The sequence below is a fragment of the Asterias rubens genome, chromosome 17, assembly GCF_902459465.1.
Source record: "Asterias rubens chromosome 17, eAstRub1.3, whole genome shotgun sequence".
Lineage (NCBI taxonomy): Eukaryota > Metazoa > Echinodermata > Asteroidea > Forcipulatida > Asteriidae > Asterias > Asterias rubens.
Window position 1 is genome coordinate 3,744,333 of NC_047078.1, and position 17,853 is coordinate 3,762,185.

Genomic DNA, 17,853 nt, shown 5'->3' on the forward strand with positions numbered 1-17,853 from the left:
CTGTCTTGTTGGGGTAATAAATAGGTCCCCTGTTTCGTCGTGTGCCAGTACTGTCGTTTGTACACACTAAGAATCAGTGTTGATTCACAATAATTGTGCCAAAAGTATGCCATTGATCACAATAAACTAATCAAACAAACAAAGTTTGTGACTTTCACACCAAAGATATACATCTACTTCAATTTCGCTGGGGACAGATGTAGTAACACAACACAATACAAAATCATTAATATAGCGATCTTCAAAGCTGTATCACAATGCTTAACAAGCAGACTAACAAAATAGCAAATTATAATGGAAACAAAATTAGGAGTAAAATGAAATTAGTCTTGTTATTAGCTTTACTAAGGCCTGGGAGGGATTGAGTATTGCAAATATCATAACATAACATGTTTAATGGGAACAACCAAAATGGATATGCACCATAATTAATAGTTAGCCCAGCAGCAAACTTCAGCAAAGACCAAACCATAATATCGTGATAGAAAATGCTATGCATAATTATGTGTACATGATCAAATTCTGGCATACAATGAGTGTTATGCTATTGTTTCAAATAAGCTCAAACAAACAGAGTTTACTTTGACATTCACACCAAAGATATACCTCATCTGCATTTTCGTTTGGGACAGATAAAAACCATAATACCATGATAGCATTAACCGTCATATATGCATACACTGAGTTCACATGATATGCTAGCATACAATGAGTGTTATGCTACCGTAGACTTCGCCAGAGCATCAGTGAACATCTGTGTGTGTAAGATATCGAACTAGACCAGATAAGAATATGTGGATCCAAAAAGGAAGTGCGGCCGAAAATAGCAATCTTCATGAACTAGGTTGGACTCGGCACAATGAGTTTCCCAGCTTGCTTCCCTGTATGTGGGACCAGGGGTCGATTTCACAAAGAGTTAGGACTAGTCCTAACTTAGGACTAGTCCTACGAGATATACAAACTGCATGGATAGTTCTAAGTTAGGACGAGTAGCTGGTCCTAACTCGAGATAAGACTAGTCCTAACTCTTTGTGAAATCCTCCCCAGCTCTTGTAAATTCAAATATTAAGCTCACTAGTGTTTGAATACAATTATTCAATAATACAGACAGCCACTGTGAGTAGTTTGACTGCAATGAGTTGTACTAATTTCGTTCATATATTCATTGATCAGTTTTATTTGCAACTTATTGATTCGTAAATAATCAGAATTTCTTTGGGGCGAGAATGTTGTGTTAACTCTTTCCATCCTTCAGTTAGAGACTATTATCAAACCAGCCAAGACTTAGCAGATATGCTGAGTACAACACAAAACTTTCACCAATCTAGATCTATAGTTGAAGTTACAAGAGCCGGTCACACATACAGGGGAAAAAAAAGCTGACAAATTCTGTAGAAGGGTGAATTTATTCACCAAAATCTTTAAAACTTTTATCGTCCCTCGCTTTTGAGACTATTGCAAAACCCATAAAGACAGTGCAGCATGCTGAGCACATTAAACAAAACAAACATGTCAGCAAATAACATTTCGGCAAATACAATTGAAAATCCGGAAAACCCTCCTGCTACCTTCTTCCAGATCTTTGAGCAGAGTATTTGCGCACACGATGGTGGTATTGGAGACCAATCTAGAAGTCAGTATTGTTACAGCGGCGGTAGAATAGAATGGACAAGACACAGTGACAACAGGGTTTGTTTCGATTACAAAGATTGCAACTATTCAGTCAGTGATTTATCGACTCATTGTTGCAATTTTTACAATTTCGTTTCTTTCCAAACTCGCTCAAAAAAGAAACATTGATGTTTACCAAAGATTATAATTAGACATTGTTCTAACAAATAAAAACTAGTTTATTGGATTAGTATTGACTTGTTTAACACTTTCGTTAGATGGTTCAAGTTCCTGTTTAGTCTGTCCTTTCTCATATTTGTTTTCGAATTTTACAATTTCGTTTCTTTCGAAGCTCGTCCAGAAAAAGAAACACAAATGTTTCCCAAAGATTATAATTAGACATTGTTCCAACAAATAGAAACTACTTTATTGGAGTTCTATTGACTCGTTTAACACTTTCGTTTTACCCCTCAGAAACACCTCAATGTTCAGATCCCGTGCGAAGAGTATTCGTGACCAAAAGTAGACTAAGTTGGCTCGTCGAAACGTAAAGACCGCTACCACAAACTGAGACCGAGACACTGCTTAAACTTTCATGGGGGAGGGACGAGGAATAAACGGGTCTGAAAATCGAGAACGGATGCCAGTCAAACAATAAATCTCGGGGGAGCTATAGAGCAACACACTTGACACGCAGGGCAATGTGGGTTTGGTAACAAAAAACATGTATACATGGTTTATGGGACAGACTTGTGGAATGGGTACCTTGCTCAGTCATGATCAACAGCCAATAACTAATGTATGCATGCGCGGTCTGGTTTTTAAGCGTTTCTTGTAATTCTTCTGGGATGTGATATATCTTACTTTGATATAGTTTTTATTTTCCACAAGGGAAACTGACTGGGTAAATTTGTAAATGATTTTTGGGGTTGAACAAAGAATTGACTAGAGTGGGATTCGAACCAACGACCTCCGGATTAACGTGCCGGCGCCCCCCTTAAGGTGATCCCCTGGCTGCTGCTTCCCAGGTTGTATCGTAATTTGGGTGTGATCCCTGGCTACACGGCAGTTAACGGTTGTATGGCTTCTGACTGGCACCCCGAACAAAGATATTGACAAAATAGCGACACTGCCAATATAGGGCTAGATAACTCAGTTGGTAGAGCGCCGGCACATTAATCCGGAGGTCGTTGGTTCGAATCCCACTCTAGTCAATTCTTTGTTCAACCCCCAAAATCAGTTTTTATTTTCATTAGAGCCTAATATTGGAGTAATTTTGTCTGGTCAGGATTGTTTGTGTATGCAGTAAAACTTAGTGCAGTTTAGTTTTTTTAAGCATGTCATTGTTGTGTTGCCTTTTGATACTAGCGACCATGTTGTCTTTTTTCTTTTTTAAACGTAATACGTTCTAAAAAAAAACATGAACAATATTTTGTTTCTTTCCGAGTTGGCTTGTGGAGCGTTTGCTATATCATCATGGATGATGAAAAATGAATATCCTTATAACGTTTAGGGTATATGGAAATCTACAGTGTGTAAGCACTAGCTGGGACAAATATGGAATAGTTTATTATTACGTATTTACAGATTTACAAAATCAATACATCGAAATTAACTGTATGAGGTATTTTTGTTGTGTATTTTCTCTGGCCGAAGACAACATAATAACATTTTAAAGACACTGGACACTATCACTTGTAAAAGACCAGTCTTCTCACTTGGTGTATCTCAACATATGCATAAAATAACAAACCCTTGGAAATTTGAGCTCAATTGGTCGTCGAAGTTGCGAGAAAATAATGAAAGAAAAAACAACCTTGTCACTCAAAGTTGTGTTCTTTCAGATGCTTGATTTCGAGACCTCAAAATCTAGTTCTGAGGTCTCGAAATCAAATTCGTGGAAAAATTACTTCTTTCTCGAAAACTAAATTATTTCTGAGAGAGTCTTTTCTCACAATGTTTTATACTATCAACCTCTCACCATTACTCGTTTCCCCCCAAAAAAGTGTTAAGCTAATAGTTAACAATAAAGTCCACTGCCTTTACATACTCCTCAATATTTAAAAGTCAACAAATATTTTAGTCTCGTTTATTTCTTTGGCATGTCACAAAACTTTCAAAACATCACTTCAAGACGGGTTTGTGCTTTGTTAAGTGTCTTGTCACACCCATTGCCATTATTATTTCGGTAGCCAGTAGCATTAGTGGGTTACATTGGTAATTTCATAGCACTTATGGATATGGACTAGACATTAACTAATTTACAACACATGCATGTACATCACAACATGTTATCACTTTTTAGTTTTTACTAACTTTTTGCGACTAAACTGACCGGGCATCGATACACGAAATAATGGTACGGTTTCAATAAAATTTATGTTCAGTATAATCTACGATTTACAAACAGTTTTTAATGTAGTTCAAGTGTGCGTACGTCAGAGCAGCTGGTACAACAACGACAAAAAGACGAGTTTAACAAAATGAAGTTGGTCCAATAGTTCATTTGCTTCAAAAAAAAAAGATTCACAACAACCTTATTACCAAACTTTAAAGTTTAATCCAAATTGTTAGTCATAATACAAAACAGTAACATACTGTTTTGGGTCTATCAAAGACAATGATATGTTTTTGTACAAGAAATACTTTCAACGCAATTAATTTCGTCTTGATGTTCAGTTGCTTCAAAAAGGATTCTCAAAAACCATCTTACAAAACTTCATGCACAACGTTTCATATGTGAAATTGTCAGCCAAAATCTAAAACAGTAACAGAATGTTTTGAGTACCGCCGCGGCACAGAGACAATTATCCTTTGAACAAGAAAATACTCATTTTTGTTTTGTTTTACGAAAATACTCGTGTAAGTAGCACCTAAAGCTATAATGTTCATCGAATTGAAGTTCTTATAATAGTCCAGTTGCTTAAAGATTCACATAACATTCTTACCAAACATCTTGCACAAACTATAATCCCATTCCTTAGCCATACTCTAAAACAATTACAAACTTTTGGGGCCTGGCGAAAGAAGATATGTTGTACAAGAAAATACTCATGTAGAGCCCAAAGCTATGTTCATCCAAATGAAGTTTGTCCAAATAGTTCAGTTGCTTCAACAAGTTTCACAACAACCTTCTTACAAAACTTAAAAGTTTGTATCCACCAAAAGTGACAGCCATAATCTAAAACAGTAACATATTGTTTGGGGTTCCAGCAGCGCATAGAATGATCAACAAGAGAATATTCGTGTAGTAGCGTCCAAAGCTAGTGTTCAACAAAAATAAGTTTGTCCAAAGTACATTTGTTTCACAAGATGCTTCTGACCAAACTTCGTGCAAAAAGTTTCATCCACAAAAATGTTAGTCACAACCTAAAACAAAAACCAACTATTTTTGGTCCAGCGGCCGGAGACAATGATATTTGTATAGAAAGACTCATGTAGCGCTCAAAGATCAATGTTTTACGAAATCAAAATAGTTCAGTAGCTTAAAAGACTCTTACCAAACTTCGTGTACAAAGTTTAAATCCAAACTATAAGCCATAATCTAAAACAGCAACAGACTGTTTGGGTCAGCGGCACAGAGACAGCAACATTTTATACAAGAACATACGCATGTAAGTACAGCACCAAAAGCTAATATTAAACTAAAATGAAGTTTGTCAAAATGGTTCAGTTGCTTCAAAAAATAAAAAAATAAAAATTCACATAACTTACTAAACTTCGTGTTCAAAGTTTAATCCACAAATTGTGTATCCATAATCTAAAACAGTTACAGACTGTTTTGGGTCCGTCGGCACAGAGACAATGAGATTTTATACAAGAAAATAGCCATGTAAGTAGCACCCCACAGCGAATGCTATATCCTGTAACCACCGGGGGGATGTATCAGAGTCCATCCCATTGTCTGTTCTTACTATCCCAACGGAAAACCAACCATGAGGAAACCGGTTCAGGATATCCCGAAAGGCCCAAGCCAAAACATTCAATGCCTGCAAAAACATCTTTCCCTTCCCTCTATGCCAGTGTCAAGCACACGCTAAGCGGCGGGGTTGGTAGCCGAGTCACAACACGGTAACGCGAGGGGAAACAAAACCAAAACTTACGGGGGAAACTTGATGGTAAAAGGGTAAACTTTTTGATGGTGGACAAAAAAGATAAACTGTGCACTCACCTTCACTAACTTATCCATCGGTGAATCAGGGAGGTTTGAAGGGGTGGAGAGGAGAACGGGGTTGCCTTTAGAGCTGAGGGAAAGATTCCATATACAGACAGGACTATCCAATAGGTTGTGGTACTTCCTTGACTCTAGCTGCGACTAACTGACTGCTGAAGTAACGGGACACCAGGACGTCACTCCAGCAATTGGCCGTGCAAGTTAGGAGCTGTGGAAACAACCAATAGGGAAGCTCGTTTGATCAGTGTATGGGGATGGGAAAAGTAGACTTCGGTGGGGGATGAGTTTTTGAGAGGGATCTGTAGAGGGGTTACAACTTGTACAGGCGACGTTGTGTAATTCAATAAGAATTCCATGAGGATTGACAGATTGATGGTGCATTAACACTTGATTAAGAATAGACCCGAGTGATAAGCACCGGCTTTGAATCTACCGGGGATTAATGTATAGTTTCCCCCCACTGGAATATTCCCAGAAGATCGCTCCTTCTACTTCAGATTACGAACTTTTTATAAGTTAATCAATTCTCTTTCTGCAAGAAGACAGTTTACTTGTCAAGTTTGGTAAATATGTCAATTTAACTTTGTGATTGATGTTAAGGAATACTTACTGATAAAATGTGGTTCTCCATGATGAAGATGAGCAGAGTATCTTGTTTGAGAAGTACAGACCACACTGGTTCTTCTCAGAACCGAAACTCTTCTCGAGAAGTAGTTTTACACATGGTTGTACCCGCAAGGTGGAGTTTTTCTCATGGGTCATAGAAATGTGAAGACCGTGGTAACTACAACAAGTTTTTGTATCGTAAGAAGACAAAACAAGTTTGAGTTTATTTTTGGCCAAGTTAGTTCATTCCCAACTCTTTAGGTCATCAAACAATAAGCACGATATAAACAACCTGCGTCCATCATTCATCAAATTCGTAGGTAAAGTTTTTGTGAAAACGCCAACAACAAAAGGGTTCGATGTCTGGCAAGGACTTAGTACTAACAACGGGGAGTATTTCGCAACCAGATATCTGGGATGTTTTTGATTATGTTTGAACTCTATGGATGACCTTCAAGATCTAAAATGTGTTTTTTTACCAATCCTGAACTTTGTTTCGAAGTCTTGCCAAGTCAAGTCCGAAACACTTCCATTGATTGTTACAATTATTAATAGTTTTAATTGAACCCCTGTCATTTTTACCTTTCGGTCTCGTTTTCATAATGTTCACGTGGATGGGCGTACGGACAAGCTTGCCGCTTCTATCATGGACACACTTCGAAAGAAGTCATTCCACTCCGGAGATTTTTCTGGTTGAGAAAATACAAAAAACAACAGTTTTACTTGCTGTTCAAACAAGATTTGTAAAGCTAACTAAGTAGTAGCAGACAGTGTTTATGTTTTGTGTGATCAATCACTAACAAATCTGTCTGTACATATTTGGGCTTAACCTACTACTGTGCGAGTCAGGAAAAAAACAGTGGCAAACCAATCGTTTCATTGATTGTGTAACGAACCTTATTTTTTGTTTAGGTTTTTGGTTTACTGTTTTCTTGAATATGACCTCATTTCAGAGAAAAATATTTCATTCAATAAAGTTCTAGTATGAACTGTAAGGTTTTAGAGCAAAATTGATCTCTGGTGATTTCATAAATCATTACCAATCCCGTACAATACCTTCAAATGATTTGCTCAAAATTTGTAAGATTGTACATAAATGATCACATTTTTGCAAATAACTTACATGTGATCAAGATGATCATAGTAAAAACATATCTCATGAAATTATATTGCTTGACATTGGTTAAGAAATATATTAAAACACTTTTATCTCGTGAGTAAAAAGGCTGTTTTCAAATTTTGAAACGTGTCAGAGGTTTTTCATTATTTTATTGTGATTGAGCCTAAATATTTTCACAAGTTTGTTATTTCATGTTTATATTGGGTCACATAAAACAGCGGATCTTTGACAATTATCAATGTTGTCGATGCTCATTAAAATGTTATGAAACATCATCTGTTTTAAAGAAAGACAGATTTATTCAAATCCTCTATTTTCAATAAACATGATTTTTCATTTAGTTTTGTGAAGAATTTCGTCAAAATGAGTCGTTGGTCACGTCTTTGGGGGAGCGTCTCATAACGATTTATGAGTTGTCTGAGGATCGTGTGCAGCGTCTTGCACGTGCTTTCCATGCTAAGATACTTGGCAAGGCAGACTAAGAACCTAACTATTGAGGGAAAATCATTCTTAAGGTGACAGTATTCAGACATAAGACACAGGATAAACAGATTCCAAAGTTTGAAAACAACTTTATCGGGTTAAAACGAAGAGTTAATTTTAATGAACCGATCATTAAATTTGTAACTACTCATTTACAAGGGCAAAATGACCAAAATTATCGATTATGTTGAACGGATCATTTCTCCTTGCAGACTAAATTTATGACAGAGTATGAGGAAAGGGAAAACAGTCAGAGTTATATATTTGGCTGTCGCAGATTTGTCCTGCAAAAATATAAAGATAGTATAACAAGCAAAGTTCAAAACTTTTAATTTCTCGTGACATCTATATAGGCCCACTCTGAATGCGTACCAATTAGTGTGCTCGTATTTGTAAGATCATGTCAAGAGGGAAACCTGTTTTATTCAAGACAAAAATGGATTCAAGTTTCAGTGTATTGTCGTTATTTTCTTGTGGATAATGAGTTACTGCTATAGAAGAATGTATCTTGTGCTGCTGAAGTGTTCTTGTGAATACAGTGCAGTTGGTTGCCTCAAAGTTGCCTGAACAATTTGCCCTGTGTGGCATCGCCTTAAAGGCAGTGGCCACTATTGGTAATTGTCAAAGACTAGTCTTCACAGTTGGTGTATCTCAACATATGCATGAAATAACAAACCTGTGAAAATTTGAGCTCAATCGGTCGTCGAAGTTGCGAGATATCAATGAAAGAAGAAAAAAACGCCCTTGTCGCGCCATGGTCACATGAAGTTGTGTGCTTTCCTATGCTTGATTTCGAGACCTCAAACTCTAAATCTGTGGTCCCGAAATCAAACTCGTGGAAAACTACTTCTTTCTAGAAAACTACGTCACTTCAGAGGGAGCTGTTTCTCACAATGTTTTTTATTATCAACCTCTCCCCATTACTTGTAATCAAGAAAGGTTTCATGCTAATATTTATTTTGAAGTTTTAAGGAATAGTCTCTTACCCTGCTCTCCATTCCAATAGGAAAACACTCGTGATATTTTTCTAACTTTTTAAGAACAGTCCCTTTCCATTTCTCCCTTTGTCTACCATCTTAAAACAAGAGACACAGATTCCCAGCCTACAGCGCTCTGAAACCCCATCGCCTTGCTGCTCAGTCTATTTCTGTCTTGTGTTATTCCTCGGCCCGGCCCGGAAGCTCAATAACACTCCAGAGGAACTTTCGAATTTGGACGAATCAGGGGGCTAAGGTTGAACTGGGACGACTGCTTAGTAGCCGTCCCAAGAAAACATACACGGGGTATATGGAGAGGGGATTGGGAGATAGCAGTCAGCCACGAGACATGTCAGAACAGAAAAACCATGCTTAGATATCAAGACGTCGTTTGCCCTTTATAGTTTATAGATTTACAAATAACTTATACAGGGTTTACAGAAGGTAATGGTGGAAGACTTCCCTTGAAATGTTATCAATCAAGGGTGGGTTTTCCCGTTATTTTCTCCCGACTCCGATGACCGATTGAGCCTAAATTCTCACAGGTTTGTTATTCTATATATAAGTTGTGATACACGAAGTGTGGGCCTTTGGACAATACTGTTTTATACAGATGTAATGCGATTACTTTAAGTTATCAATCCGAGATTGGAATTGGTCAGTCTGGAATTTGTGACTGGTCACTGGTGAAACACTACTGCCCCCATACCTCAATCTAACCTTTACACAGGGACACCAAACAGTAGTGGGTACCCACCTGGTGGGTGAGCAATTCTCATCTCGTCTCAATCAAGTCTCTATCCCAGTCACGTACAACTTGGGTGAGGCCGGGGTGCGTTTTCGTGCCCGTTATCAAGAACTGTTTCGTTCATTGGCCATGAATGAGTTTTATATGTGCACGATTGTGTTTGCGTAAATTACTTAAGTTTAACTTCTGGCCATCGGAAGAAACTTCTGGCCAAATGGGGTTGAACTTTTTGGCATTAAATGGGAAGTGAATTTAAGGCCACATGGGGACACTTCTGGCCACATTATGTGAGACTGTTTGCCACTTGGGTCACTTCGTGCCACTAGTGATCACTTCTGAACACTATGGGGAACTTCTGGCCACCTGTTAGCTGTGCACTGCATTGTTCAAGCCTCTGACAGATGAACGTGTAGATTTCTAAGAAATTTGTGTGCATCATTAAGTCAAATTTAAAGTCAATGGCTGATGATGTAAAACAACGTCCCGTTGTAAATGAGGTGTCATTTTGACTTGTGTGAATCTAGATGGATTGGTAGTCGCTAATGACATAATAGCCTATAGTCTGTTTTCGCGCCAATATGGTTGTAAACAGGAGATCCTATTCAGTAATCGAGGCGTACCCTCTTCACTGAAAACCGTCTCATTTATTCTTCGCTGTAATAACAATGATGATGGAATGGATTTCTGCGTAAATCATTTGTCGATAAATTGTTTTAATTTGCGAGAAGGACTGGCTTACCTACAGTCGTTCCCCAACAATGATTTAAATGAAATCGTTACCGTTTTCTCCATTGCAGACTTACTTAAGCAGGTTTGTGGGTCGGTTACCTTTTTTGGTTTGTTGGTTGCTTATTGTTTGTTTGGTTGTTTGTTTTATTGATTGGATGCTTGCCGTCTTGGAATATATGTTCGCTACAGTTGTCTGCGTGTTTGTTTGCCTTCTTGCTTCATTGCAGCTTGCCTGCTTGCCTGCTGCTTGCTTGCTGGTTGGTTTACCCGTTTAATGGCTAAACTTGCATGTTTGTTTGTTCGTTTGCCTGATCTCTTGCTTGCTTGCATGCCTGCTTATTGGCAAGCTTGCCTGCTTGCTTGTATGTTTGGAGCCTCAATGCCTGTTTGCTTGAATGATTGCTTGCTTGTCTGTCTGCTTGCTTTCTTGCAGCTTGATCGCTTGCCTGCTTGTTCGTTTGCTATAGCTTGCTTGATTGATTGCTTGTACTTGCATGTTTGCTAGGTTGGTTGGTTGGTTGCTTGCTTGCTTGCTTGCTTGCTTGCATGCTCACTTGCCTGTTTGATATGATAACTGGGTCAGTTAATCGGTAAGATACATGACTTTGCTCATTATGTACATTGGTGGTAGCTCCAGTCCCCGCCCAGGAAGTTAGCGGTAACCTTGGTGTTTCCGGGTTGAGTGATATCAAATCATTCTCATTGTCTGTCCCTACATAAGTTCAATCTACAAATGGTTTATATTACACTAAAAAAAAATACAAAAATCTACACTGTTTTCTACAGTGTTTTCTGAATAACTGGTTAAAACAGGGGAGTAATCCGTGTGATATTGTAACAGTGGCAAGAACACGAAACCAAGATCACAGTTGACGTAATGTTCACTTTCATGACATCATTTTAAACTTTCAAGACGAAGCTGTGTAACCAATTATCCATTAAGTACATTATTGTCTCTCATCTAACATCTTTGTGGTTTTGTAAATAAAGTTAAAGATGTGAATCAATGCCTTTCATTCATTTGACTAATAAACATATTAGTCATTGTATCAATGTAAAGGTCAAAGACAGTGGACACTATTGGTAATTGTCAAAGACCAGTCTTCTCACTTGGTGTATCTCAACGTATGCATAAAATAACAAACATGTGAAAATTTGAACTCAATCGGTCATCGAAGTTGCGAGATAATAATGACAGAAAAAAACACCCTTGTCGCACGAAGTTGTGTGCTTTCAGATGCTTGATTTTGAGACCTCAAATTCTAAATCTGAGGTCCCGAAATCAAATTTGTGGAAAATTAGTTCTTTCTCAAAAAACTACGTCACTTCAGAGGGAGCCGTTTCTCACAATGTGTTATACTATCAACCCTCCCCATTACTTGTTACCAAGTGAGGTTTTATGCTAATTAATAGTTTGAGTAATTACCAATAGTGTCCACTGCCTTTAACAGAGCGACACTGATGAAATCAGTACATTGTCAAAATGTTAAAGAATCTTGATTGTTGATTACAGTACACTAATGAAGGAAATGTCGTCTTTATAGTCCTTTATAACGGTGTGGCCATCTTGATTTTACTCCGTTTCAACTCATTGTAACCAAACTGAGGCTGGACTGGACGAAATAATAGTCTGGTGCCATGTTTGCGCAATAAATGTTAGCATTCAATAAATGATAGCATTATTGTTACAGAAACAAGGAATACGACCAAGATGTTGACAGCGTGATAAAGGTCGCATAGCAAGGAACGTCTCACTATGACAAATCTCTTAAATTAAGACGTGATTCAGGGGAGCCTATATAAATAGTGTATTCTGTAAATACCACAAGCTGTGCTAACACCAAACTCATTGTCATGATTCTTTTAAGTGTCTGCAGACGTTTCATTTCCCGGGGATTGCACTGATGAGCTCATTGGTTTAATTTCTCGCAATTTGAATTGAACAAAGAGAAACAATCACGTGAGTTGTTTGAACCAGATCACCTCAACAACTCACTCTAGGTTAAAAAAAACACAAAACAAAGTTGAAGATAATGATGAAGGCCCTCAATGCCTCTTTGTTGAAGGTTCACAGCAAGTCTCGTCACTATTAGCGCCCCCCCCCCCCACCTCCCCTGCCGAGCCCCTACTTTTGAGATTACAAATTCCGTATTACGTAAAAATTAGGTATACAAATATAAAATTTCACGAGTTCTTAATGTAACAATTTCAATATGTTTTTTTATTTAAACTTTGTTTTCCCATCACGGCGACAATAATACCTATATGTTCTTTAGACTCACCGTCGTTTGTCTTAATCAACATAACAATATATGAACACATACCAAGAGCAACTAAAGGGGGCTTGCTCTATAAGAGAACAAGAACCTACACTTTTAGTTGGCGAGAGGAGTCCCCTATCGGCATTGTCCCGGTGGCCAGAGGTGTTCCCTAAAGGCAAGACATGCCCCCGGTTGCCAGAAGTGCCCCCTAGTGGCCACAAATGCCCCCATTCGACCATAAATTCCCCCGGTGGATATATCTTTCCACAGTCACCAAACGTATCCCCTTGAGACCAGAAGTGACCCCTATAGTGACCAGAGATGCACTCTTTAACCGATGCACTCATCGTGCCCCCACCCTAGTTTCCTCACTGTTCACAATGTATTTGTAAATCAATATATAATCAAAGAATCGAGGTCAAGAAGAATATTAAGAGTAAAGTAAAAACATTCACAAGAAGCCAACTTCACAAAATATGATTTTCAGGATGGTTAAGTCGGATCTTGATGGATTGAGTTTTGTTATACTCTCTGTGAGTGACAACTTTACCTCTTTCAAGAAAAGGGTCGAGAGGCAAAAACAAAAATTCCTAACTTACAAAAAGAAAATCTCAACAAACAGTAGCCAGCTTTACAAAAATATTATTCAATGATGGCAAAAGCATCCCCTCTAAAGGCATTGTACACGTTTGGTAATTATCAAAGCCCGTGTTCTCACTTGGTGTATCCCATCATAAGCATAAAATAACAAGACTGTGACAATTTTGGCTCAATTGGTCATCGAAGTTGCGAGGAAATCCTGAACGAAAAAACAACCTTGTTGGACGAATTTGTGTGCTTTCAGATAGAGACTTCTAGCTAGAAGTCTTTTAACATTTTAGTGAGGACCTCTTTCTCAAAGACTACGTTACTTCAGAGGGAGTCGTTTCCCACAATGTTGTATATCATCAACAGCTCACCATTACTTCATTACCAAGTCAGTTTTTAAGTTAATATTTGTTTTGAGTAATTATCAAACGTGTACCTCCCCTTTAAAGGGTATTCGTAAACGTCTCTAACCATCCTGTCAGATATTGATGTATGGAGTTCGAATAATCCCTTGGGGTCACGGGTCAAATCAACTGATCTCCGCTTTGGAACAGTTTTAGGTCGGTAGAGACTTCTTGTTGAACATCCGATCTGCATAACTTACCTCCTAAATAACCAAGAAAGTTATATTTTAATTTGTTCTGTGAAGACTCAAAAATGTAAGAGGGAATTTTGCAATCTGGATGCGAATGTAATGTTGAGTGTCGCATGAGATGACTAAGCTGACTTCATGTTCAATGTTTTAATGTTTTACAGTTTTAAAGCCATTGGACACATTCTGAGCAGAACAACAAATTAAAAGTTCACAGATTTACAAATAACTTACAGGGTTTACAGACGGTAATGGTGAAAGACTTTCCTTGAAATATTATTCCATGAAATGCGTTACTTTTTAAGAAAACATTAAAACGATTAGTATTCTCTATATATCGAGAATAACGGATTTATTTGAAGAACAAAAACGTGCGAAAAAAGGGTGGGTTTTCCCGTTATTTTCTCTCGCATCCGATGACCGATTGAGCTTAAATTTTCACAGGTTTGTTATTTTATATATACGTTGTAATACACGAAGTGTGGGCCTTTGGACAATACTGTTTACCGATGTTGTGCGATTGTTTTAGAGTGGAAGTGATTGTGTTGTTGGAGAATGATTTGTGTTATTGAAATAAATGCACATTGAATGTTTTGGTTTCGAGTACAATTGTCGCCTGAAATACTCCATTGTGTAAACATAGTTGCAAGGACTAAAGGACAAGGACATGCAAGGACATGTTCAATGTTCAAAGCATTTGAAAACTACTGTCTGACTATTTAACAAGTTGTATTATTTTCATCCTTGGGTTTTTTTTTTTTTTTTTTTTTTTTTTTTTTTTTTAATCACTTTTAACAATTAATTGTATAGGCTGCATTTTTCATGTAATTCGACTCTTGGTCGCCATGGGAAATTTGTCGTTTAACATGCTGAATTGGCTGTACATTTTCTTGTATTTCGACCGTTGGTCGCCATGGTATTTTTTTCTTTAAAGAATGACATTACATAATGAATAAGGGAATCAATGTGTGGTGAAGAGGTTTTCAACTAGTGGTTTAGTCCCAACGAGGCCTGGTTCTTGATAAAATATCAAGAACCAGGCCGCGGCGGGTTTAAACCACTAGTTAAAAACCGATTCAACACACTTTGATTCCCATTCATAAACACATTTTCGGTCAAAAAATATCAACACTTTTTGGTCAAAAAGTAAAATAAATGTAATAATTATAATTGTAAACAACTCCTTATAATGGAATGATGTGCGCGTCGCGCGTATCGCGTGATGTGGCACGTCCCGGCCGTTGCTCTCGACCAATAGGAATGAAGAACATACAGGTGCAAGCTCGCGTGTCACGCCCATGTTTCAACACTTTTTACTGGTCATAAGTAAAGGTTTATACACACCCACGTGACGCGCTCTCCGCCAATATGAATAGCGAAACTGTCTGAGGTATTTATGAATGATTGATAATAAACACTGAGAATGAGTTTTCGGCACCAATTATGTCCAACAAGAACAACTTGTCGAGCATAATCGTTTTGTCGAGAACAACAGGTGTGAGACTTGGAATGGGTTGTACCTAGTGGTTTGTCATATAAAAAGGGTCGAACATAATGGTTTGTCGATATAACGGGTCGTACATAATATAGTTTTTAGAGCATTTCTACACAAAAACAACTGAAACTACGAATTGTCCGGACACATAATGGAGAATTTCGCAAGGGTAAGACTTGTTGCTCGTGTGTCATAGATGAAAAGTAAAACTAATTTGAAGAAAGTTTTGATTTGACATACTTGAAAGCCTTCAGGATGCAGAGCTCGGATACCTGATGAGGAAACACATGTATGATTCTAGGTCATGCTGTGACAAAGTTTCAAAAAAATTAGTTGGATTTTAGTGGTTCATCCGGACCAGAAATAAAGCACACTTGTTTACCCGCAAACCAGTTGTAATTAACACCCACATGTATCCACCCATTTCCTTCTTAATGAGAACAGCTGAGTCTTAAATCTGAAAACCACATTCATGTGTTTTAAAAATGTTTTAAAGGCAGTGGACACTATTGGTAATTACTCAAAATAATTATTAGCATAAAACCCTTCTTGGTGACGAGTAATGGGGAGAGGTTGATGGTATAAAACATTGTGAGAAACAGCTCCCTCGGAAGTAACATAGTTTTCGAGAAAGAAGTAATTTTCCACGAATTTGATTTCGAGACCTCAAGTTTAGAACTTGAGGTCTCGAAATCAAGCATCTGAAAGCACACAACTTCGTGTTACAAGGGTGTTTTTTTTCTTTTACAGTTATCTCGCAACTTTGGCGACCAATCGAGCTCAAATTTTCACAGGTTTGTTATTTTATGCATATGTTGAGATACACCAACTCTGAAGGCTAGTCTTTGACAATTACCAATAGTGTCCAGTGTCTTTAAGCTGGATTGGTGCTGAACTTGATGTGTTAATCTCGTTGATTGGCGCATGTTTTTGATGCCACAGTCGCAAACAAAGTAATGCAAGAAGCATAACTTACGTATCTTATAGTTGGGTTGCATATTACGTCATTGACCACCATCTTTGATGTAAAAACAATGGAAAAATGCTCCTGTGTACGCGCTGCGCACGACTGGTAATTAACATGTTATGAAAATTAAAAAAAGTGACGTGAGGTGTATCCATTTTTGTAGAATATTTCCCTCAGATATGAAAACATTAGCTTATTTATGTTGTTATCACGCAAATTAAGAACAATGACTTTACGTGCCGAAAATTTTGTTTTGTTTACGATTTCCTACTGACGCATTGGATTAAACCAACATTTCTCTGGATTAATATATTTTTATTATTATAATAAAAGAAAACATGAACACTGTCTGCGACTATTATGTCAGCATTACAAGTCACGTAAAACACCTTTAGAAGTTTGATAAAAATGCCTAATTTCTGAGACGCCTTCTATGGTATAGGTTCCCACTTTGACTCTGTTTCTCCTTTCTCTTCTCTACCTCAGGGCCCCTAGACATCAAGGAATCGCAATAATTGGACCCATAGGCTCAGGATCTGAATCCAACTGTCCCGAAGTTCCTTAGACTAATCAGTTTATTGAAGACATCAAAATACATAATTAACGGGTGATTGCAAGAGCGCAGTCTGTCAAACTAGAGGTATCGGAATTAGTCAATCCAAGACAAATCTAAACTTGTTCGTCTCAGTAGTGGTATCATTTTTGTAGCTGGGTTTTGTTCAACACGTTTGTTTACACTTAAAGACAATTTTGGGAAATTTGCATTAGGTAAAGAGCTCCAAGAAAGAAAAAAATGGAAACACTTCTGCCGTTGACGGCGTGCGTTAAAATGACAATACTTTGACGTCATGTGTGGGAGTTTGCTTTGTATAAAGCTCCATGCTGCTGCAAAGCGGCTTTACAAAGTGAAGCTCCCACATAAAAACATTATCATGAGTGATGACGTTACATGAGTGATGACGTAACATGAGCGATGACATATCATGAGTGATGATATAACGTGGCTTTTCGGGAACTTTTCTTAAAAGTTCCACCAAGGGGTGTTGACAATTTTTTTTGTCTACACAATTAAAAGCTGTTTAATCTCATGTTAACTCAATTTTCGTATTGATGGAAAACATTTGAAACTAATTTCACCAAAGATTATCTTTTGCCATTTTCGTTCAAGTAGGTCTTTAAACTTGTTGTCAACTCTAACTATCAAGTTCATTGATACACAGTGGCACTGAAGACCGTGTTATTGACCTGAAAAAAAAAACCACTCATTCAGTCACCTACGACAGATGTATCTATACCTTAATTCTACGTAATGTAGATTAAGCCGACTAGCATAAGAGCATTACCTGTTTACAAGCTCGGTTGGTTTCGAGACTGGAGTGTGTTCCCCCGGTAAATAATCATTCGTCACTTGATAGTGTCTAGTCGGTCGGAGAACTCCATTAGGGGAAGAAGGGGGGAATCGTCTCTGCGTACACCCAGAATGGTCTGTCATAAACACGCTT

At 37.8% G+C, this 17,853-nt stretch overlaps 1 protein-coding gene and 1 non-coding gene across 2 annotated transcripts in view; one reads left to right on the top strand and one right to left on the bottom strand.

Annotated features, from left to right (window-relative positions):
- The window catches only part of LOC117301716 (transcriptional regulator Erg-like), a 98,667-nt gene extending 85,611 nt beyond the window's left edge, over positions 1-13,056 (bottom strand). The window contains exon 1 of the mRNA XM_033785741.1: positions 12,820-13,056. Within this exon, the coding sequence (XP_033641632.1) occupies positions 12,820-13,056 (237 nt within the window). The remainder of the gene's footprint in view (positions 1-12,819) is intronic.
- On the top strand, positions 2,753-2,825 carry Trnan-auu. The gene has a single exon. It is a non-coding gene; the product is annotated as a tRNA-Asn (tRNA).
- Positions 13,057-17,853: the final 4,797 nt, after the last annotated feature.